This window comes from Bos indicus, chromosome 17 (assembly GCF_029378745.1).
Source record: "Bos indicus isolate NIAB-ARS_2022 breed Sahiwal x Tharparkar chromosome 17, NIAB-ARS_B.indTharparkar_mat_pri_1.0, whole genome shotgun sequence".
NCBI classification, from domain to species: domain Eukaryota; kingdom Metazoa; phylum Chordata; class Mammalia; order Artiodactyla; family Bovidae; genus Bos; species Bos indicus.
In genome coordinates this window covers 61298354-61322515 of record NC_091776.1, presented here as the reverse complement: position 1 = coordinate 61322515, position 24162 = coordinate 61298354, and the positions used below count along the sequence as shown (strand labels likewise).

The window sequence follows — 24162 nt, the reverse complement described above, 5'->3', positions numbered from 1 at the left end:
TGTCTGTCCATCTGACGGATATTTCCTGAGCATGACTTCCGTGCCAGGCATTGCACTGGGTGCTTAGAGTTTAGAGGAAGACAGGGAATGAGTATGTTACACTGGGGGAGGTGTTACATTTGAAACAATCAGGGGCCAGCCTAGATGTGGTCTTGGCCTGCTTAAGAGGCAGAAGGAAGGTGGGAGTCCCTGGAACATGATGAAAGGAGGAGGTGAAGGGGGAGCTGGGGAGGGGACTTCGGGTCACACGAGAGGCACAGCCGGGAATGGACCCCCAGGGCCCTCTGACCCGAGTGTGTGTGCTGAGTCCCTATGCTACTCTGAACTCCGCAGAGGACGCCAGAGGGTACTGATCAAGGCAGTTGAAGTCCCACTTTTTAAGAAGAACGAAAACAATTTGGGACACGGCGTTACTAGTCATGTCTAATGTTTAGACATGATGGGGGGAGAGGAGTGTCAGGCAGAGGGGTGTGGTGAGGGGATGAGTGCACTGGCAGAGGAGACACCCAGGCAGAGGCCCAGGGGTAAGAGAGGGCAGGGGGTCCTGGGGAGTAGGATGTGTTCTGGGGGACAAGGCGGGGTGGTGCTGGTGACAGACGAGGCCTCAAATGAAGGCTGAAGGGGCCCCCGTGGCCCTGTGAGTCACGCCCAGCACAGGGACTTGGTCCAAAGGGCAGTGGGCAACCACCAAAGAGTTTAGAACAGGGACGGGGGAGAATCAGACTCAATTTTTGCTTCCCTGCTGCTGACACTTCCCTGCTTTAGAGAAGAGCCAGGAGACCCTAACCCAGAAGGAGGTTCCAGCCGGTGGCGAGGACAAGACCAAGGCCATGTCAGAAACTTACTAGTCAGAAAGACGAGGTGACTCCACGGCACGTGCCTGGAGACGAAGTTCCCACCTGTAAGAAAAGGGGCAGCAGTTGAAGAGGTGGGCGAGGGGCTTCCCTGGTCCAGTGGTTAAGAATCTGCCTGCCAGTGCAGGGGACATGGGGTCGATCCCTGGTTGGGAGAGATCCCATATGCAGGGCAGCAACTAAGCCCATGCTCGAAGAGCCTGGGAGCCGCAACCACCGAGCCCACATGCCGCAACTACTGAAGCCCACGTGCCTAAAGCCCGTGCTCCACGGCAAGAGAAGCCACTGCAGTGAGAAGCCTGTGCACCGCAACAGAGACAAGCCCCTACTCTCCACAACCAGAGAAAACCCACAGCCAGCAACAAAGACCCAGCACAGTTGCAAATAAATAAAAAAAACAGGTGGGCCAGGTGTACCCACAGGACAGGCCAGTCCCCTTGCCGGGCTCACCTTTCAGCATGAAGGTCTCCACGAGGATCCAGACCCCGTTGACCGCTACCACCAAATCTGCAACAGACAGGCTCATGAGAGAGCGAGCACAGGTGGGTGCGGAAATCCACAGGTCACAGCTGCAGCCCCTGGTTAGTTTATAGGCAACTCTGAGAGAATGCAGGGCGGCTCCCTACACCCAGATAACAGGTGCCTTCCTGCTGAGTGCTTTTACCATGAGCTACATCGACCGGTGGTTTCACTTAGAAAACAGCTACAGATTTCTAAAGACACGCTCTCTGTCACTGTAGGGATACCAGTTAAGATGTTCCAGTACAGTAGAAACTATTTTAATTGATAAAAATTTTAAAAACTGTTTCCATAAAACCTGCAGCTTATTCCAAGCTGATGTATAAGATGGACCACATACAAAGGGTTTGAGTACTGACATGTTTCTCCCTAGAGACATCTGCTCTTTCAATGACTCCAGGAACTAATTAGCAAACTTGCACATGCACTTGGCCTTTCGTCTAGCAATCCCACTTATGGGATCCACCCCAATGAGACACTGGCAAAAACAGAATGACATATGCTGAAAGCTGTTTACTGAAGAGCTATTTGTGGTTGCAAAGAAACTGGAAACAGCCTAAATGATGGACAGGAGGCTGGGTGAATAAACTATGAGTACATCCATGAAGTGGTATACTGTCAACCATAAATCTTAATTATGTTGAACTGGTTCATAGGGCTTTTCAGGTCCACTATATCCTTCTACTTTTCTATCTATATCACTAAATTTTTGAAGAGTTTGATATTGAAACTCCAACTAAAAATCTTAATGTATCTACTTAATTGTAATATATAATATATAATGTAATATATAATTGTAACATATAATGGAACCATATGTAATTTTGTTCTATATTTTCCAAGTCTCCTGTAAATGTGTTATCACACTTTCACAATTTAAAAAAATAAAACAAGTTAAAAAAAAATTCATGAAGTAAATGTATCATATCCATAGAAAAGAAAGAAAAAACTATCATCAGCAATTAAACACTTAAATATTTTAAAAAATGAAGAACATCTCTATGTATTAATATGGTGTGGTCTTTAGGACATATTGTTAACTGAAAAAAAGCAAAGCTGAAAAAAGTGTATAAACTGTGCTAGTTTATTTAAGACAGGAAAATGTGCATATATGCACCTACTTTAGTTTTTAAAAATGGAAGCATAAAGTATAACACAAGTTACCCACTGGGGGAGGTGACAGGATTAAATGAGACTTCCTTGAATATATTTTGTCTGGTAGATCTGACTTGTAATCATATATATATGTATTTACATAATTATAAAGCAAAATTAAATGTAAAAAGCAATCTCTAAAATAACGTTTAAATGCTCCATCACTTCATTTTATTTTGGCCGTGCCACACAGCGTGTGGGCTCCCAGTTCCCCCAACCGCGGATCAAACCCCCGCCCCCTGCAGTGGGAGCACAGTCTTAACTCCTGGGCCACCAGGGAAGTCCCCTAAACATTGTTTTAAAAAAAGAAATAAACAGCACTGATGAACCTATCTGCGGGAAGGAATGGAGATGCACATGTAGAGAATGGACTTGTGCACACAGTGGGGGAGGCAGATGGTGGGACCATGGAGAGAAAACAAGAGCACAGACACATTATTGTGTAAAGTGGACCCTGGTGAGAGGCTGCCGTTAACACAGAGAGCCCAGGCTGGTGCTCTAGGGTGACCTAAAGGGGTGGTATGGGAGGAGAGGGAAGTTCAAGTGGGAGGGGATATATGTATAATTATGGCTGATTCGTGTTATTGAAAGGCAGAAACCAACACAACATTGGAAACATTAAAAAGCAAAATTTTTTTGAAATAAATCTAAACATGCATCTAGATGGTGACGTACCCACGTGGAGAAAAACTATTCCGGCTGACCTTAAGACGTAGTCATCTAAATGTTTGTCCCTGCAGTGGTGTTTCTAACAATTTCAATGGTTAGGGTTGTGTTGGTATTGTTCTTTGGAGACTCCATGTGGACTGGGTCGAGTCCACAGAGTGGACTATGTGTGGAGACACAGTGTGGACTGTGAGATATAGCAAGTGAGTGGTTGTGTCAGTATTGCTGGGAACTAGGATTTTAAGCCTGGGAACTTAGATATGAAAGGATGATGGAGTTAGGTAAAAATCCTATAGTCCAAAATTATATCAAGAAAAATTCACAAGCTAGTTTATCTTTATAAAAAAAAAAAAAAAAAAAACCTACCATGGAAACAATAACCAACTCCAAGCAACACGTACTGCTAGCATCTCTGACTGTGATCTCTAAACACCATTTCCCATTAAATGGAACCAGACCTCCTCAGAAAGGGTGAATCCCACCAAACCCCTGGATGAGTAGAACAGTCTGCATCTGTGCAGTCCCACTGGTCATCATTAACCAGATGTGGTTACTGAGTGCTCAGACTTCGGCTACTGTGATGGGAACTGAATTTGTAATTTTAGTTGGCTTAAGTTCAAATAGCCATGTGTGGCTAATGGCTGCCATGTTGGACAACACAGCTCTAGCTCTAACTACCAAACTACAGGACATAAGCAACAGAGGAACATGCGAAAACAAGGCTGAAGGACAAACAATCCTGCTTCTTCAACTAAATACTGCAAGAGGGAAAAAATGGATGGGGGAGAAACCTACAGATTAAAACAGGTCAAAGTGACGTGTCAACCAACCACAATCTGTGGTTCTGGAATTTGATTCCCAAAACCCCAGGTCTGGAGAAGGGGTGATGAACTGGACGAGGGGATTAGATGGACGAGAAAGACTGGCCAGGAGATGATCACTGTTGAAGCTGGGGGATGGGTACATGGCTGCTCATCACAGCCCCTCCACCATCACACGTGCTTGGAATTTTCTATGATGAAAAGCCAATGGCATGACTTAGCCCTCGCCCCTCCAACTTCTGGAGCAGTAAGACTCAGGAGGACAGAGACCTAGAGCTGTGGCACTTCACACTTACACATGAAATACTGGAAGGCCTTGGACTTCACAAGGATATTAATTCCTGTTTGAAAAGAAGAAATGGTAACAGTGAAATTTTCACGTGTAAGTACATAATCACCAACCACATATGTCATGCATGGAAGCAAATGGGGTGTTTATGTCCAGGGGATGAAAAAGGAAGGGCCTGCTCTCAGAGGAACGCCCATTCTTATGCCCCTGGACAACACTGCCATTGGCAACAACTGCTCTGGGAAGAGCCTGGGCAACCTGGAGCTGTGACAGAACAGAACAGGGTTTTGCTGGCTGCTCCTGAAACTTCAAGTTTGCTCCTGGCCTAGACCTGGCGCTGTTTACTCATCCACTTGAATAACGTATCTTCCCAATGGAATGGAAAACTTGCTAAAGAACATGGAATAGTAACAGCTGTGCTCAAAGTTCTATCCTATCTTGGGAGAAATCCCAAAATAGGATATACCATTTTAACTGGTTTTTTTTTTTGGCCACACTGAGCAGCACGGGGAACGTCCCCAACCAGGGACAGAACCTGAGCCCCCTGCATTGGAAGCACGGCATCTTAACCACTCGACCGCCAGGGGAGTCTGGCCATTTTAACTCTTGTTCAAAACAGCTGAACTGTAACCCCTGTGAGCTAAACATATCCTGTGTGGAACTTCAAAACTGGCATGAAATTCAGAGAAAACTACTAGGTAAATGATACGGTGGACTCAGATGTTAAAAATTTTAATTTTATATGATACAAGCATTGATCAGATACACTAACTATATATCCTGATACAAGAGGAAGGTAAAAACTCTATTGTAAAAGGCATGTTTCACAACAGAATGTATAATGTAATCCCCTCTACTGTTTTTAAAAGGCATAGAAAATAACCCGTAACAAAAGAAAACACATCAGAAAATTAATACTGATTATCTCTGTGTGGTAGACGTTCCTTTTCTTCTAATTATCTAACTTTGTATACATTTCCTTCAACGAATAATAGTTCAATATTGATTGAACTATTCAATAATAGTCGAAAAAATAACCCACAATTCTTTTTTGTTTGGTTTTTACGTTACTGATTTCCCTCCCTAGTCCAATACTAATTCTCTGCTGGGGTCATCACACTCTCTTTTACACACACAGACAGTTCATATGCATGTGCGCGTGTACACACACACCCACCCACCCACTCTGGTCATGTTCTTTAAATCTTCATCAGTGGCCTCTGGAAACCTCCATTCGTCCCCAGCAGTCAGGACGCAACGTTCAGGTCAGCCTTACCTTTGAAGATGAGGAATGCTGTCCTGGGAAGCTCATCAAACCAGTGTTCTCTATTTCTCTTTGCCTGACCGAGGAACAGGGCCATGGGGGAGAGAGTTAGGACCAGGGACTGGATCCCAGCCCTGGGGACCAGGGTGCCGCTTTCCTTTCCTGCTCTCTGACTAACTCGGGAAACCACGAAAACACTCAGGGATCTACAGAACAACCAAGCCAGCCGAGGCCTGCCGGCCTTTGCAGTGTGCTGTGCACTGGCATTATTTTACATGATCCTGAAACTAACGCAGCAGGGTAGGGCTCTCATGGCCCCACTTCCCAGGCGAGACAAGCCTCGGAAAGGTTCCATAACCTGCCGGACGCCACACAGCGACTAATGGGGTCTGAGACTCAGGGCTCTTAACCGGGACGGCATATTGCAGGGGGATGGGCAGATTTGGCCGGGGGCCACCTGTTCTCTCTACAATGCATGGCGCCCAGCCGAGAGCTGGACCGGCCTCATCCCCCTCCCATGGAACCGTCGGCCTGGTCCCTCCCCGGAGAGCACCCACCTTCCACTTTAAGGCGGCAACTTCATAAATATCATGAAAGTCCTTCAGGCTGTCATAAGCAACAAGAAAGGGCAAAAGAAAAGAAAAAATCAGGGTACGTTCCCACAGAGCTTCAGTGTTTCTCACACCCACCTGCCTACGGTCACCTTCGAGAGGTGGAGGGGGTGACATCTGAGAGTCCCAGCCCATTGGGGCCCAGGGGACGGGTACCTGCTGGCTTTTCATCTCCTCCTTCCCCCAGACTATTGATACTTCATCCTCTCAGTCTACACTGACTACCACTGGCTTGCGTTCCCCAGAGAGCCAGCCCCCGAATGACTACCACTGTCAGACAAGGATGGAGCATCCTTTGGCAGAGGACTAACTAGAACAACGGGGGCTGAGAGGTCAGCCCAGACCGAGCTCTCTCACCCTCATCTCTACAGCAGGCCTGCTGCTTCTCAAATCGAAAAGAAAAGGGTTTTGGTCATCAGCAGCCAGAAGACCAAGACTGACCATGGACAGCTCGGGGCCCGTTCTGAGGCTGTGCCAGGGCTGTGTGTGTGTGTGTTGTTCACGGTGCTCTGTGGATCTGTTCACATGCAACTACCCAGCTTGCTCATGGCTCGAGGGTGAGCAGCTGGGCCAGTCCATTCTACTAGCCAATACATTCCTTTCTTGTTGTGAATTTAAATTGGACGTGGGTTGGACTCTGTCATTTGTAAGAAGAATCCTGAGCAATAGGGTCTATGTGCATAAAACGCTCTGCAAAGAAAACTAAGTGTCTAAGGGCCTCTCTGCCCGCCAGGCACCCCAGAGCCTCTTGTCAAGGCCTCCTTCGGCTGTACTGCACCCACTTGGGATCCCTCACCTGAGCAGTGGCGTGTTGCTCTGATTCAGGGCCTTGAAGGTGAGATAGCGCTCCCCCGCACTCATCCGGGGCTTGTAGAAACGCATCAGGCCTTCGAACTGCCTGTAGGAGATGCCGGCAGGCCTCTGGGGAGAGAGGGAAGATGGCCACGTGGAACACAGGTAAACGCAGAGTCCAGCTGCCCCTTCCCCTGGGGGGAGCCATGCCCGATGTCCCGCATCACGTGGGATCCCAGGGCACCCTGTTCTCTCTCTGTTCTCCCAAGGGCAGGACCCCTGGTTTCTGAAGCTGCTGTCCCTTCTATGCTTAGGAGATATTGGGAGGTGGGGTGGAGGTAGGGGGAGGAAGGGCAGGAGAACAAGGACCAACCCCCCTCCCTGGCTCAGCCCCTGGAACCCCCCTACCCGCTGGCTGACAAGCAGGCGGTAGGCGTGCTGGATGGCAGTTCGCTTGTGTAGCAGCAAAGACTTGAACTTGCGTTTCTCGATGTCATTGAAGGTGTCAAATACCACGGCCAGGAGCTGAGAGGGAAGAGCAGAGACCTGGTACCCATGCCGACTGGGCCTCAGGGAGCTAGGGAACAGTTCCCCAGCCTCCAGAGGGCGCTCCTCCAGCCACCCTAGGAAGGCAGGTTGAGAAGAGCCTCTCCCCTGGCCAGGTGTAGGAAGTTCATCTCCAAGTCTTAGGAGAAGGTCATTCATTGCCGTTGTAAATTTCCCCTCTACAGATTCGTGAAAACACTATTACATTTTCCCCCAGTTTTTCTTCTCTGCCTGTATAGCTCATCCCTGCCTGGGCAGTTTTATAAGGGGAGAGAAGCTGTGAGGGGAACACGCTGGGGCCTTTGCCCCATTTAGGTCTGTGTGACAGCCGGGGAGGCTGTGTGCCCATCCTGTGCCCTCCCAACCTCAGAGCAGGGAGGGACATCGCTGTCCCTTCCTCCCCTGTCCCCATGTTCCTTCTCCTGCTGAGTCTGTGTGGCCCTAGAAATGAGGGGCAAGAGGTGGCCTGCACTCAAGGGCACAAGGTTCTGGAAGTGCCCAGTTCCAAAGTCAGCATGTAGACAACACAGCCTGCGTTATCAGAGGGCGATGGGAGGGCGGGAGCAGAATTTGAAAGAAGCCTTTTTGAGGCTTCTTTCAAAATATTTCAAAAATATTTTGAAATATATTTGCCTTTCCATCCCCTCAAACTGGCCCCCTACATTTCCCTTTCCATCCCTTCAAACTGGCCCCCTACATTTCCCTTTAGATCAAAGGAGTCAGCAAACTTTTTCTGTAAAGGGCCAGAGAGCAAATATGTGAGGCTCTGCAGGCAAGATGGTCTCTGTAGAAATCACTCAACCCTGTGGGTGTAGCATGAAAGCATTCATAGGCTATATGCAAATGAATGGGCATGGCCATGTGCCAATAAAACTTTATTGACAAAAACAGGTGGTAGGCCAGGTTTGGGCCCGCAATGGCTGACTCATACCCTGTATTTTCACAGTTCAAAATACCTGTTAAAGCAAATAATTACACATAACGCTATTTTTAGGATTCTAAACTAACAACGGTACAAAAGAACTCTAAGATATACAAACAGACATCCAACATACTTATTTTGGGTCTTGAGAAATTAAAAAAAGAAAATATTGGGGTACTCTTTCTGCCCCCTTCTGATGCCTATGTCAGAAGCTTTCTCTATCTCCTTTATACTTTAATAAAACTTTATTACACAAAAAAAAAAAAAAAAGAAAATATTTTCCTGCTTAAGACATCACATTTTAAGGCAGGGACGGGAGCCTGGTGGGCTGCCGTCTATGGGGTCACAAGGAGTCAGACACGACTGATGTGACTTAGCAGCAAAAGCACAAGTCTACCCCCAGAGAAAGTGTTTTCCATTTCTAAACCGGGCCTGACTGTGGTGACTGGTTTGGGGATGCTCATCAGAAGTATAAAAATAAATGCAAGACTTGGTAAGTCCTCTTCCTTATAATTCTGGTCTCAGCACCAGCCTGATGGCCTGGTCTGGGAGAAGGTGATCTGCTGGTGGCAGGAACACTCCTGGTGGCCAGTCGAGCCTCCAAAAACACCTCCAAAGTTCCCAGTGTGCATGGGGACTACACACTGTCCTTAAAGGAACGTATTCTGTATTGGGTTTCCCAGGGGTTCATAATAAACAGGGTAGAAATACACAGGACATTCCTGGCATGTGCGTGCAGTGGGATGGGGTGGTTAAGAGCAGGGCTCTGGAATCAGACCAGCTCACCTGGCCACCCGAGCTGTGCAGGCAAGGCTGACTCACCCTATCGGTCTGATCCTCAGTTTCCTCAGCTATAAACTGAGAATCATAAGACGACATCTAGGGTTTAAGTGTTAAATTATTTAACCTCTATCCATAAAGCACTTGGCATAGTACCTGACTAAGGCTTCATAAGTGTCAGCTTTTCCAGTTATTATATGTTCGCCCTGAGAAGGAAAAGGTTCCAGGGTAGTTTTGGTTTAAACTCTAGCTCTGGGACTTCCTTGGTGGTCCAGTGGTTAAGACTCTGTGCTCCTAACGCGGGGCGCCCGGGTTCAATCCCTTGGTCAGGAAACTAGATCCCGCATGCCACAACTAAAGATCCCACAGGCCGAAATGAAGACCCACCCAGTGCAGTCAAATAAATGAAAAAGTGAGCGAACGAATGACAAGCTCTAGCACTGTCAGCAGCAGCAGCACTAACCCAGAGAGGCTAGTTACTGCTGGTAACCGGCTGAACTCAAGTCCTGACAGGGCATTCCTAGTCACACCACACCTGACTAGGGTCTAGGACTTCCTTCCCCTGTGTTCCGCCCTCGGAGGTGGATGGCCACCCCTACTTTATCCCCACGATGCCCAGCACGGCGATGGCTGGGGCTGGTCCACAGAACAGAAGCCAAGGCCACTCACCAGGTTCATGATAAAGTACAGCTCAATGGAGAGGTACACGATGAAGAAGACGCAGGACCAGGGGTTCCGGGAGTAGGAGGGCATCATCACGTCTGGGAAGCTGTATTTGCAGAGCATTACCCGCAAGGCCCATGTCTGCCAGTCTCTGCTTTCTCTAAGCACATCCCTCTTTCTGCCTGCTCCTCCCCCGCCCCTCCCCTACTCTCAGCTCACCAGGCCACTCCCATCCCTCATGGTGGCCCTGAGCACCCGTCTGAGCCAAGACGTGGAATACCCTTGGCTGAAAAGGAGATAACCCTGGGCACTACCAGAGGGCAGGCAGAAGCCAAAGCAGAGCCCAAACTTACTTGGCGGTGGTCAGAAGGACAAACAGACTGATGATGCTGTTCTCCAGGGTGCTGAAGTACTGTGGGGACAGGAGGGCCAGAGGACACATGGGTGCCAGCCAACGGCACACACCACCGGAACGGGGTGTGTGCAGGGGGTCATCTCCAGAGCCCTGCCCTCCCCCACCCCACCCCACCCATCCCTTCCTCCTCCCGAGGGATCCCTGAAGGATGGCAGAGGAACAAGCAAACTCGGAGTCCAAGGCTGCCTCCTTCCTGAGCTCAATGCTTCTGGCAGAAGCAGACACCTGGCCTTGGGACTTGTCTCCCAGAGAATCACATGTTCTGCACAATGAGCTGGGCTCTCCTCCACCACTCCTCTGCCAAAATGTTTCAGTGTTCCAGATTTGATCCTGGAAACATCCCTCTCAACGACAGGACAGGGGATGCACTTGGCGCTCAAAGAAGGAACTGAACGTTCAGGTGCCATAAGCGATGATGAGAAACCAAGCAGGGCATCCCTTCCTAACACGGCTGGCGGCGGGGAGGTCAGTCCAGCCGCCTGGCCTGAAGTGAAAAGGCCCCACATACAGCAAGACACAGACAAACGCACTGATTACTTACGGGGTCTGAAGGATTAGGGGAGAATAAGTAGAAACCTAGAAGAAGGTGGTGGGAAACATAGGTTAGAGCAGAAGTCCCAAACCCAGATGTCAATACAAATAAATGTAAATGAGAGCAGTGGGCAGAGGGAAAGCATAGGGCGTGGTGGGGACCGAGGCAGAGCACAACGCATGCTCTGACTGAAGGCACCAGGTACCTGCTGCCATTCGGGAACGTGATCCAAGCACCACTGTAGCTATTATTAAAAAAGGCTAGTTGGGGACCTTTCTGGTGGTCCAGCGTTTAGGACCCTGTGCTTCCACTGCAGGGGGCTGGGGATCCCTGGTCAGGGAACTAAGATCCTATGTGCTGTACCGTGCAGCCAAAAAAACACAAAGGCTGGATGTGCAAAGCAGTGACTCTAGTTAATGATACCATTATTGTGTGTTTCAAAGTTGCTGGGAGAGTAGATCTTCAAGTTCTCATCAGAAGGGAAAAAAAACTATAAGTATGTATAAAGATGATGTTGTTAACCAGATCATTCTGCAGTATGTTCATAATAAACCATTATGCTGTACACCTGGAACTAATACAGTGTTATGTCGATTACATGTCAAATTTTTTTTTTTAAAATAGAAGTTTAAAAAAAATTTAAGATTTTAAGGCTGGAAATCTGTATTTTCATGTTAAAAAATCTAGTTTTTAAAAATGCTGGCTCAAAGGACTTCCCCAGTGGTCCAGAGACTAAGACTCAGCTCCCAGTGCAGGGGACCAGGTTGGATCCCTGGTCGGGGAACTAGATCACAAATGCTGCAACTAAGACTTTGAGCAGCCAAATAAATAAACAAACATTTTAAAATATATATTAAATAAAAATAAAAATTAATTTTTTTTAAGACTTCACCTGCCAGTGGACGGGGTGCAGGTTCAATCCCGTCAGGCAGCTAAGATCCCACATATCTCGTGCCCCCAAAACCAAAAAAATGTAAACAGAAGCAATGTTGTAACAAATTCAATAAAGACTTTAAAAAATGGTCCACATCAAAAAAAAAAAAACTTAATAAAATAAAACATAAAATGCTGGCTCAACACTTTCAGACCAAACAAAACTCATCCATAGGCTGGGTCTGGAACCCAGACTGCTGGTTTGCAATCTTTGGTTTTGAGAACATGACAGCCAAGTAACAACTTCAAAGGGACCCCACTGTTCTGCAGCTGAGGGTCCAAGGTGGGGGCACCATTAATTTCCTCCCTCTTGCAATGGGCTATTCCCCTGAGCCCTTGAAATCCTGAAACTCTGCCCCTAAGGGAAGTCAGCCCCTCGGAACACCAAGGAAATGCTATCCAGAGTGGGGTGGGGTAGGTGGGAGTCAATGGCTCAGGGAACAGAGTGTCACGAGAGTCTGGGGGTTTCAGCACTGGCGGGGGCCTTAGAGTCACGGCCCTCTGGTTCCACTGTCTCTGCCATCTGAGCACCAGGGAAGGGACCTTGGGCTCCCCTGCCATGTTCTGAGACTGCCACTGTCTAAAGCCCATGTCTGAATGTGGGAGTTGCATCAATACTTGATCTTATCTGAAGAGGCAAGGCCTCCTCGGTGTTAGAAAGGGCATGACCTTGCTTTAACACCTAGTGAAGCTGAACTATGTCGACCCTAAGGTCCCAGGCATATGCTGTAGAGAAACTCCCCTGTGTGCGCACCGGGAAAGGCAGGAGAATGTTCGCAGCAATGTGATCTGCAATAGAGGAAAATGCCCACCAATGGAGGAAGTGATAAATAAGCGTGGGTATATTCACGTATTGGATCACGACACTGTAGTGAAAATGAATGGCCTACATCTCCACGCATCAGCGTGAATAAAGGCCGGGGGCACCCCTGGGAGCAAAAGGGAACTGAGATCAAGAAAGGTTACAAAGGTGGCTTCTATTTTTTTCTTCCCCCCAATACCGCATTTCCTAAGCAGGAGTCCACAAGTGTTTCTATCGTTCTGAAAACCTTCCAGAATTTCTAAAACCATCAAAGTGCCTTTTTTCTCAACAATGAGTTTGCTTTTAGAGACTGCCTGCGTACTGGGGCTCAGGAGAAAACTCACCGAGGATGGCGAAAATGATCATGAAGAAGAGGAGAAGCAGGAGGATGTCCATGAAGGGCGGCAGGGACTGAAACATCTGACGCAGGTTGCTGGGGGGAGACAGGGCCAGGAGGGTGAGGGCGGTGGGCAGTGGGCTAGGGCCCAGGGGCATGGTCTGGGACTGCTCAGTGAGGGGTGCCCTGTTGAGATGGGGGCCTGGTGCTCCCAACCCCTGGAACGCTAAATCCCACCGCACCCTGGCTTGTGACGGCATGCTTAGTGATCTCCTAGGACTTCCACTCAGGCAGTGATGGGCAAAGAACCAGGGCAGGCGTGGTGCTTACAGAGCCCAAGCAGGCAAGTGCCTGCAAGGGATGGAGCAGGCAGGCCAGGGCCGGGTACATGGCCTCAGGTGCCAAGGTCAGTCTGCACGGTATGCAGGAAGACATTTCAGGGCCATTCAGTCCGAGGACATGTGTCTCCGGTTTTGCACACAGGGAACCAAGAGTGACCCCATGGGCTTCCCCAGTGGCTCAGACGGTGAAGTGTCTGCCTGCAATGAGGGGGACCTGGGTTCGATCCCTGGGTCCGGAAGATCCCCTGGAGAAGGAAATGGCAACCCACTCTAGGACTCTTGCCTGGAAAATTCCATGGATGGAGGAACCTGGTAGACCATAGTCCATGGGATCTCAAAGAGTTGGACACGACTGAGCAACTTCACCAAGAGCGAATGGCTAGCCCGCTCTCATTCACAGGACCCCAGCCAACAGGTTTTCTAGATGGATTCTCAAAACTCAGTCGGGGGCTTCCCTGGTGGCTCAGTGGTGAAGAATCCACCTGCCAATGCAGGGGACATGGGTTCGATCCCTGGTCTGGGAAGATCCTATATGCCTCAGAGCAACTAAGCCCATGAACCACAACTACTGAGCCTGTGCTCTAGAGCTGGAGAGCCACAACTATTGAAGCCTGAGCGCCTAGAGCCCATGCTCTGCAACAAGAGAAGCCACGGCAATGAGAAGCCCTCGCACTGCAACTAGAGAAAAGCCCGTGCAGCAACGAAGACCCAGCACTGACAAAAAATAAACAAAATCATTAAAAAAAAAAAAAAAAAAAAAAAACTCAGCTTGAACTTAGGTTAATGGCCTGTTTTGAGTTCAGTCCCCCAGTCCCAGGGAAGGTGTCAGGACTGCCTGCTGAGTCGCACAGACTTCACTGAGCTCCTGCTGCAGGCTGTGTTTGGGCAGATACTGTGCCGGGAGCCCCAGAGAAGCACAGGTAATGACGGGAGAGCGCCCTGCAGTGGGAGGCCCACCCTCCTCTCTGTGAGGGTCGAATGGCAGAGGGAAGTGATCAGGACTGTGACCTAGCCAAGTGCAGGAGGGACCTATTCACTAAGTGACTCACTGGCTCCTGCGCCACCACGGACCCAGGGGGCCAGGTTGGGCCGTGAGAGCACCTGAGTGAGCAGCTCCTCCCCAGGCCTTACCGCCGGACGCCGCCGCAGTACCGACAGTCCACCAGGAAGATGCAGCGCAGCGCCCGGGTCACCCGCATGTGTGACGTCTGCCGTACCAACACCACGATGGCCTCCACGAACTGCACCACCAGCACGGAGGTCTGGGGGAGGCCGGGCACAGCGCACTGTCAGCCCCTGCGCCCCAGGCCCAGACAGAGGGCCGGCTAGATACTGGCCCCCGCCAGTCCTCCCCATCCCGGAGGGGAGTCCAGAGAAGCCCTTCCCTCGCCCTCTCTCACCTCCCCCAACATCAGGCAGGCCCCAGAAGTCCACTGCTGCTGGCCCAGGAGAACAAGCTTCAGGGTGATCGATGCTCCCAGCAGCTCATTAGAGGGTACCCGCTGAACAAAACCACCACTCCGCAGGCCGCAGCCACCCACCCCCTGGTTCTAGCTACCCCCTGAGGGCCCCTGGGGTCTTCGGCACATCCTGATCTCCAGTTCCTTGGGCACATCCTCCCCGTCAAGTGTGTGCGCTTCTGACACTGCTAAATACCACTCTGACATATCCCAACCTATGTCTCTCTCTGCTACAGAGAAAGTGGACAATATGGCATTGACTGGCACGGCTGTGGAGGCCACACCAGGCTGCTTTGGAATCCCAGCTCTCCGGGATCCAGATCCCATTCTCTTGCAACTGGCTGGATGTAAACTAGGAATAGTAACACATTTCCCACAAAGGTCACCATGCTGGTGCTTGGCCTGAACTAAATACCGGATCATGTTAGCTACTGTTAGCACCACCGTGACACCCAGAGCAAAGCTGGAAGCATGGTGAGCTCCGGGACCCAGAGTTACGCTTCGCAGCGCATGGGGGATTTGCAGTTGAACTGAGGATACGGCTTGAAGTTGACAAGGAAATGCTGGAAAGAGATGAACACATCACCTTGACCATGGTCCTTCTGTGCCGGATGAAGGTGTGAAGGCCCAGCCACCGCAACTTCATGCAGAGTTCAAACACGACCACCACCAGGGCGAACAGCTCCAGGGTTGCGTGGACCTGCAGCCACAGGGTGTGAAGGAGACGCAGCGTCATCAGCCACTCCCCAGTAGGAGAAGTGAGCGCACCTGCTGGCTTTTCTTTGGAGACAGCGGGCTGGACTGCTGATCAGGTATGCTGTTCACCTGGAGCCAAAGCATGGCCACGGGTCCTAAGTGAGGCAGTCCGAGGGCGGCCCCTGCCCCTCCTTGGAAGTTACAAGGGAAGGGATCCCAGGGAGACTGGGGGTGGTGCATTCCCTCGGGCGGGGACCCCAGGCAAGACTGGTGAGCCAGCTACTCCCAGGGCCTCCCCGTTTGAAATCCGTGGGGTGTCTCCCCTTCCAGAATGTTCCCTTTCAGGCTTGAGTTACTCTGCCCGCCTTCCCACCCCCGAAACCCCCAGAGAGCCGCGGCTCGCGGCCACCGGGACACTCACGTAAATGCCCAGCCGGAGCGCGGGGACGGCGGGAGCCTCGCACAGGGAGAGCAGCAGCAGGAGCAAGGCCGCGGACAGCTCCATCAGGTAGAAGAGGTGGTTGTGTGCGAAGAGGTAGGCCGCCAGAGCTTTGGCGTTCTTGGGGTGGGTGAAGAACTTGTCGTTATTCTCGCCTTCCTGAAAGAGCGAGAGTCGCGTGAGCCCGCGCGAAGAAGTGCGCCTGGGAGGCAGAAGTGGCTGGGGATGTGGGACGTGTGGTGGGCGGGGGAAAGGGGCGGGCCCTTGGCAGGTGGGTGGAGCTTCAGGCCAGAGAGGACGGAAAATTAAGGATTCTCTTCACAGCTTAGCACACCCCTCAGGTCTCGCCCTTGCCACTGATGTGGCTTCAAAGACTTGCTTCTTTCCAAAACTAGTCGGAGGACTCAAAGGATAAAACGCGCAAGAGATCAAAGGGAAGTGGGCGCATCTGGTCCCTTCTGAGACCGAAGTCTCACTCTCAGGTGTGGGATGTTAAGTGCCCGGGGTCTGGGGTAAACTAGTCATGACTGTGTCCTGGCTCCGCCCCCTTCTCCCTGGGCAACATGGAAACTGTTCTTTCACCTTTACAACCATCCATGGGTTAACGATCGACCGTACTTACTCCCAGGGCTCTTAGGACAGCGTCTGGCACACGGAAAGCTCCCTGAAGAGGTGACCTGTTATTATTTACTTTAAGCTAGTAACATTGAGGGGAAAGCTTGAGGGTCCCTTTATCAAAATCCTGGTTTATTCAGCTTTCCCCATCCCATTTATCTTTTTAAAGAGTTTTTGGATGTGGGACCATTTTTAAAGTTTTTGTTGAATTTGTTACAATATTGCTTCTGTTTTATGTGTTGTTTTTTTTTTTTTTTTTTTTTTTGCTTTTTGACCATGAGGCATATGGGATCTTGGCTCCCCAGCTAGGGATGGAATCTGCACCCCCTGCATTGGAAGGCAAAGTCTTCTCAACTACTGAACCAACAGGGAAGTCCCCTTACTTCTTAACTGACTCTATTTCCACCTTATTTCCTAAGCCCTTGATGCTTTCATCCCAACAGTAACGAGACAGCGGCTGACCCCCACTGAGTGCCCTCCACTGAGCCCCGACATTCCTTTCAGTCCTGACAATTTGCCTTCCAGGCAAGTGCTTCTATTTCTTCTCATTTGACAGCAGTGCCAGGGAACTTCCGTAGCACCCAAGCCCATACAGCCAGGCAGCCTGGTTCCAGCAGCCCTGTTCTGTCTATTCTTGGCCTCCTGCTGATGATGCAGAAAACAAATGATGGAGCCTGGGGAATGGTCCACTTGAGAATACAAGCCGATGACCCTCCCTGTTAGGATCGGTCTTCTGGGGGAGGTAGGGGATCTTCACTGCCTCCCTGAGGTTGGTGGGCACAGGTCTAAGTAAAAGAGGTCCCACCTCATCAACTTCATCACCTCAGTACCCCATCCAGCAGCATACACATAGACAGCATTTACTTTTCATGCATTGCCTTGCTTCAGTGCTTCTCAATTGGGGGCAGTGTTGACCACCTGCCCTCCCCTGACTCCACCCCAGGGCTGGAGACACGTGTAGTTGTCACACCTGGGGGGTGTTGCTGGCATCCAGAGGGTCAGTTCCAGGGATGCTGTTAAAATGCACAGGGCAGCCCCTCACAACAAAGAATTATCCCGTCCTAAACACCAATGATGCTGAGTCAGGAGAACCTATCTCGTTCACTCTCAGCACACTCAGAACAGAGGCTCTTGCCCTTGGCTCCAATCTCTAGAGGAGAAAAGGGTCAGAGCCCCAGAAGGGACACCCAGAGCCTTTCCAAAAGCATTCTGGGTGTTCTTGAATGCAGGCAGACCTTCAACTATTCCAATATTTGGCTCTTGTGGGATGAGGCCACATGCAACCATCCTCATAAACCCTTGTTCTGGCAAAAGTGAAACTAACACATTCGTGCCCGGTGATTCCTCCAGAAGTTACAAAGCCAGGTTAACAGGAAGAAGTGTCTCTGGGCCAGGTGGCACATGGTGCCATGGAAGGAGCTCTGGCCAGTGGGCTCCTGTGCTAGCTGGAGGTGGCTTCAGCTCGCCAAGCTTGTTACAGAGAACTGGGAGAGCAAGAGATATAGTCAAGACCTCAGTTGGCAGTGTCTGGTGCACACAGTGGGCGTTTAATAGATGTTTGGTAAGATGAAGCATTTCTGCAAGAGATCATTCTCCAGGCGCCTGTTAGGCCGAGGACTGTCCAGTAGCTGGGAGTCGGCTGGGAGCTCTGACCTTGGCTGTGGTTTGCAGCGGAACTTCAAGCGAGTCACTTCCCTGAAGCCGGATACATCACTATCCTCATGATCAAAAAAAAAATAAAAGGCAAACCACAGACTCGACAGGGCAGGGAACAAACATCCTGGAGTCACACGGTGGGTGAGCTGGGCAAGCCTCGCTCCCCGTCCTGTGATCTGTGCCGGCTGTGGTTTTCACCACCACCGCCCTGGCCACAGGGGTCGCACATGGTTGCCTGGGGAGCTTCTGGCTTGGACTTCTAGAAAATGCAATTCTCGGGTAATTTCTTCCAACAGGTAGCCAGGGATGAAGGTCTGGCAAGAGGAAACCACTGACATGGAGCTCTCAAATCTGACCTCGGGGACTTGGAATTGCCTCAGGGCAGATGGACGGAGAAGGCAATGGCAACCCACTCCAGTACTCTTCCCTGGAAAATCCCATGGACGGAGCCTGGTAGGCTGCAGTCCACGGGGTCACTAAGAGTTGGACACGACTGAGCGACTTCACTTTTACTTTTCCCTTTCATGCATTGGAGAAGGAAATGGCAACCCACTCCAGTGTTCTTGCCTGGAGAATCCCAGGGATGGGGGAGCCTGGTGGGCTGCCATCTATGGGGTCGCACAGAGTCGGACACGACTGAAGCGACTTAGCAGCAGCAGCAGGGCAGATGGAAGATGAGACCTTCCCCAGCGAGGACCGAGTGAAATAGGATCTGGGTCCCTATCCTGACTCCGATGCTAAGGCTTCCCAGGTGGTGCGGTGGTAAAGAATCACCTGCCAATGTTGAAGACGCAAAAAACCTGGGTTCGATCCCTGGGTTGGGAAGGTCCTCTGGAGGAGGAAATGGCAACCCACTCCAGTACTCTTGCCTGAAAAATCCCAAGGACAGAGGAGCCTAGTGGGCTACAGTCCATGGGGTCGCAAAGAGTCGGACATGACTGAGCACGTGTGCACTAAGAACACTGGCCTTATTTCCTAGAGGCTGATCACGAACTAGGAAATTTTATGATTAGGAAAAATAAGAAGCCAGGCCAGCTGTATGTGACTTCCAGGCCTTTAATCTCTGCTCCCTGGGGCAGAAGTCCACAAAGAAAACTAGGAGGGTCTTGGAGGCAACAGGAGCTCCGAGCACACGGCTCCTGTGGGTGAGTGAGTTAACAGGTAAATTTAGGAAGAGAGGAAACCACAGCCACCAGATAGCCGCAGAACAGCGAGGGGCCAGTCACCCAAGCACACTAACAAGCTGGCTCAGGGGCTGTGCTGCAGCCCATCCGCAAGCGCAGAAACAGCTATCGGATGCCCGCTAACACCGTCCTCCAAGCCAGAAACCACTGTCCACGGGGATTCAAGCTCTGCTTTTAGTTTTAATTTTACAAGAGGATGCATCTTTTTGTAAAAAAGAAAAAAAATTCAAGTAATACACAAAATTATAAGGTAGTAAAAATTCCATCAGCCCAAAATAATCACCTTTAATATTCTGACAAATAAGTTTCCAGATGTGAATGGGTATCTGTGCATACATAGACACACATTATATAAAGTTATATATAACTTATATATTAAAAGTCACCATATGATACCTTCTGTTCTGTAACCTCTTTTCCCCTAAAGACATGGCCCATTTTTGAGTGACTACATGAGGTCAGGTACAGAAATGTGGCTACCACGTAGAGAAGAAAGAACATCATTTGGAGGCCGGATGGACACTGTTTAAATCCAAGCTTGGCAGTTTACCAGCTGGCTGGCTTTGGACTCACTAGCCCCCGGGAGTCTCAGGTGTATGAACTGGGAGATGAGCAAACTGCTGGTAAGATTGTTAGAGAGATCAGCAAGTACATACTTAACTTAGTCTTTTTTTGGTATATAGATCCATTTGTATTATTTTTTAGATTCCACTTAGAAGTTATATAACATTTCTCTTTCTCTAGCTGACTTACTTCACTTAGTAATATTCTCTAGGTCTATCCACACTATGGCACATGGCAACATTTCATTCTTTATTATGGCTGAGTAATATTCCACTGCTCATATATGTGTGTGTATGTATTATATACCACATCTTCTCAAATCAATTGTCTGTTGAGGGGCACTTGGTTGTTGGGTTGTCTCCATGCCTTGGCTATTGTAAATAGTGCTACTATAAACACTGAGGTACACACACCTTTTTGAATTAGAGGGTTTTTTTTCCTCCAAATATATATCCTGGAGTGGGATTGCTGGATCATATAGTAGCTCTATTTTTAGTTTTTTTAGGACACTTACATACTGTTTTCCTTAATGTCTGTACCAATTTACATTCCCACCAAAAGTGTAGGAGAGTTCCCTTTCCCCCACATCTTCTCCAGCATTTATTATTTGATGATAGCCATTTTTATTACTAATGTTCTCACCTGCTTAAGGAAAGAGGCAATTACCAAGCAGTGATTCTAATTCTGTATTCTGATCCATCCTGGCCTCTTATCTAGCACCTGTTCAACCTTAGAGAGGGTGACAGTGTATAGAGTGATCCTGCAACGTCAACAGGCATGCCCAAGCTTGCTAAAATCTCCCGAAAACATTTCTACTTAACCTGAATAATTTCTGCCTTAACCTGAATCAAAACCCATTCCTTGAGAAGTACAGCCATAAAACGTGAGAAACACACAGACACCTGAACAGCTATCAAATAAGTATCTGAATTTCATTAAATTTTCTTTGAAAATAGAAAAGCAAATACTTAAAAGGGAGAGCTGCTTCAAAGAAAAAAAAGATTAGGGGAAAGTGATCATTCAAATGAACTTAAGAAAAATCCCATTTCCTCACCCAAATCCTTATTCAATGCTGAAATTTCAGCAGAAGCTGAAATCTTATAATGACAAAAATGACAAGATTAAGGTGAAAATGCCATAGACAGTGAGATTAGCAGTTAACAGGCAATATTCCCTTTTGAGAGTATTCAATACTGTATACCAAAGGCCCTAAAAAATGTCGATTCCTTCGACCCACTGATTCTACTTCTTGGAGTGTTTCCTAATAAAATAATCCTCGATATTAAAGAGAAAAAGAGAGAAATAGCTGAAGACATAGATTGTCCTCATATTATAATTTATAACAGGGAAATGCATAATATACAGTGAGGGAAATATAAAAAGAGAAAATATCCAACCTTATCAGGATAGTTAAATAAATTAAGATACACTTACCAGACAGAATTATAAAGAATTTAAAATTTGTTTAAAAACAAAAACCAAGCATGGAATAGCAAATATGAAAGCAGCAGCAGGAGAAACAGGAAGAATAAACAGCTCCAGACCCTGCACACTGAGTCAGCTGGACTCAGCAGATAGACGAGTTCCCTCCTGAGAACCAGCCTCTCCAGAAGAGGGAGCAGGGCAGGGGGCAGCCAAATGGACAGACTAGGGAACCTGGGGGCAGGCAGGGCCACACACCGGGTCCTGGGAACAAGCCCACGGGCACAGCCAGCTTGGCTCTCCCGGTGTGATCTTATGAAATGAGAAGCTCACACATGGAGCACCAAAGCCAGAACTGGATTTCTGGGCATGCATCCAACAGAGCCTGGCTCCCCGTCTCCACCAACACGTGGCAAGAAGGGCCAGGTGCTGCCCGGGAGATACTCACCTGGAGGTAGATTGCTGCCTCTTGATAATTCATCTCCCAGTCATGTCCAGTGGGGCTGGAGGGGGAGTTCTCACCCTCTAAGCTCAGACTGGGGGCCTGGGAGTCGTGGACGGTATATTTGCCTCCATCTGCAAGAGGAGATTCACTTACAACCCAGGTTTGAGAGAATAAAAAGACACCATTCACCAGAGAGAAGGCTGGCAGTTATTCACCTGCTCTCACTCATATCCTATTATATAAGTCAACACCCCCTTATATATACTTGGGCTTCCTGGTGGCTCAGGCGGTAAAAAATCCGCCTGCAATGCAAGAGACCTGGGGTCGATCCCTGGGTTGTGAAGATCCCCTGGAGGAGGGCATGGCAACCCACTCCAGTATTCTTGCCTGGAGAATCCCCATGGTCAGAGGAGCCTGGCAGGCTACAGTCCATGGGGTCACAAACAGTCAGACACAATGGAGTGACTAAGCACACATAAGTCTACACATGCCCGTGTATTAGGTTGGCTGAAAAGGCCGTTCGGGTAACGTATTTTGGCAAAAACCAAATGACCTTTTTGGCCAACCCAATACTAACGACAGCAAGAATAGTATGTCTAGCAAAAATGTTCTTCCGACATGGATGGACCTGGAGGGTATTACGCTGAGTGAAATAAATCAGAAAGACAAATACTGTTATGAGATCACTTATGTGTGGAACCTTAAAACTAAAACAAACTAGTGAATACAACAACACAGACAGACTCATAGATACAGAGAACGAACTAGTGGTTTCTATGGGGAGAGGGAAGGGGGAGGGGCAAGATGGGGGAGGGGATTAAGAGGTACAAATGACTACAGATAAAATAAATAAACTACAAGGACATATTGTGCAGCAAAGGAATATTTTATAAATTAAAAGGAGCATAACCTTTAAAAATTGTGAATCACTATATTATACACCTGAAACATACAATGTTGTGTATCAACCATACCTCAATTAAATTTTTCTTTCTCCTGTTAAGAAAGCAAGTATAAAAAAAGCACACACCCAATGCTATCATTTGTGTAAATAAGGGAAAAAAACAAGAAAGCACAGAGATATCTACTTATCTTAACGGAAGAAATAGGAAGAATAAATTAGAACTTGATGAAACTGATTACCCACAATGGATGGAGAGAACGGGGTGGAAGTCGCTCAGAGGGAGTGATCTTTTTGATGACTTTTGACTTGTAGAAGCATGTTAATATACTGCCTTGTCAGAAAAATAAAAATAACTGGATTTGTTGCCTGGTGCAGGGTCATCCGTGGCTCTTCCCTGCTGAGACCCATGCCCTTTCCTTCTGGTAACTCAGTCCTGTCTGTCTGAGTGTCCGCTCCCTACTTTTTGTCCTTATTCTTGGGCTCTGGCCAACTCCACCCCTGGCAGCTGATCCAGTGCAATGAGATCCCCTCAACACCCGCCCCAGCCTGCCCCTGTCTTACCCCAGACAGGTATTGGTTCAGCCAACGGCGCTGACCGAAGTCTAGCCAACGAACCTAGAACTTCTCCAGGACCAGTTTAGAAAGGTGTGTGTGTGTGTGTGTGTGTGTGGAGGGATTGGGGAGCTCTTTCCCTATTGCTGCTGGAGGCTGCTTCTGCCACCAAGTGGGGAAGACCTGCCTGAGTTACACCCCTGGGATCGAGCTATGCCTGAAATTTACCTCAGAGCATTTCCAAAATCTGAGCCCACAAAGATCCTTTTATACCTAAGCCTCTTTGAGTTGGGCTTGTCACAGCACTCAAGTATGTCCACTGATATATGCCATGGCACCGAGAAACAAGTCTTAGCTTTTTTTTTTTTTTTTTTCACTGTTTATTTATTTTGCTGCAATGGGTCTCAGTTGTGGCACTTGGGATTTTTAGCTGTGCCATGCGGGATCTAGTTCCCCAAGCAGGGATGGAACCTGGGCCCCCTGCATTGGGAGCTAGGAGTCTTAGCCACTGGACCACCAGGGAAGTCCCATGGATGGACATTTAGACCATTGCCAATGCTTGGCTATTTCAAATGAAGCTGTTATGAACATTCATGTACAGGACTTGTAGGTGTAGGTGGATGTAGGTGTTCATTTCTTGGGGGTAAATACCAAGGGGTGAAATAGCTAGATCACCCATTTAACTTTTTACGAAACTACCAAACTGTTTTCCAAAGTGGTTGTACCGTTCTACACTCCCATTCGCAGTAAATGAGAGTTCTAGGTCTTCCACTTCCCCACCACAAACTGATACACTCACTGCTTTAAGTCTTGAAGGTGAAGGTGAAGTCACTCAGTCGTGTCCAACTCTTTGTGACCCCGTGGACTGTAGCCTATAGGGCTTCTCCGTCCATGGGATTCTCCAGGCAAGAATACTGGAGTGGGTTACCATTTCCTTCTCCAGGGGATCTTCCCTACCCAGGGATAGAACCCAGGTCTCCCGC

The 24162-nt window shown here is 48.8% G+C and overlaps 1 protein-coding gene across 8 annotated transcripts in view; it reads right to left on the bottom strand.

The window, feature by feature from the left end:
• Positions 1-24162, bottom strand: part of TPCN1 (two pore segment channel 1) — a 60717-nt gene that overhangs the window by 10571 nt on the left and 25984 nt on the right. For 7 of the 8 annotated variants that reach the window (XM_019977468.2, XM_019977464.2, XM_019977465.2 and 4 more), the window contains 15 exons: positions 21727-21854; positions 15820-15996; positions 15289-15402; positions 14374-14504; positions 12909-12997; positions 10839-10873; positions 10236-10294; positions 9889-9988; positions 7380-7496; positions 6976-7100; positions 6126-6174; positions 5581-5644; positions 4312-4356; positions 1305-1361; positions 846-899 (listed from right to left, as the gene is read on the bottom strand). In XM_019977468.2, coding sequence (XP_019833027.1) covers positions 846-899; positions 1305-1361; positions 4312-4356; positions 5581-5644; positions 6126-6174; positions 6976-7100; positions 7380-7496; positions 9889-9988; positions 10236-10294; positions 10839-10873; positions 12909-12997; positions 14374-14504; positions 15289-15402; positions 15820-15996; positions 21727-21854 — 1344 coding nt within the window. The remainder of the gene's footprint in view (positions 1-845; positions 900-1304; positions 1362-4311; positions 4357-5580; positions 5645-6125; positions 6175-6975; positions 7101-7379; positions 7497-9888; positions 9989-10235; positions 10295-10838; positions 10874-12908; positions 12998-14373; positions 14505-15288; positions 15403-15819; positions 15997-21726; positions 21855-24162) is intronic. The other variant, XM_070769627.1, reaches the window with a different exon arrangement.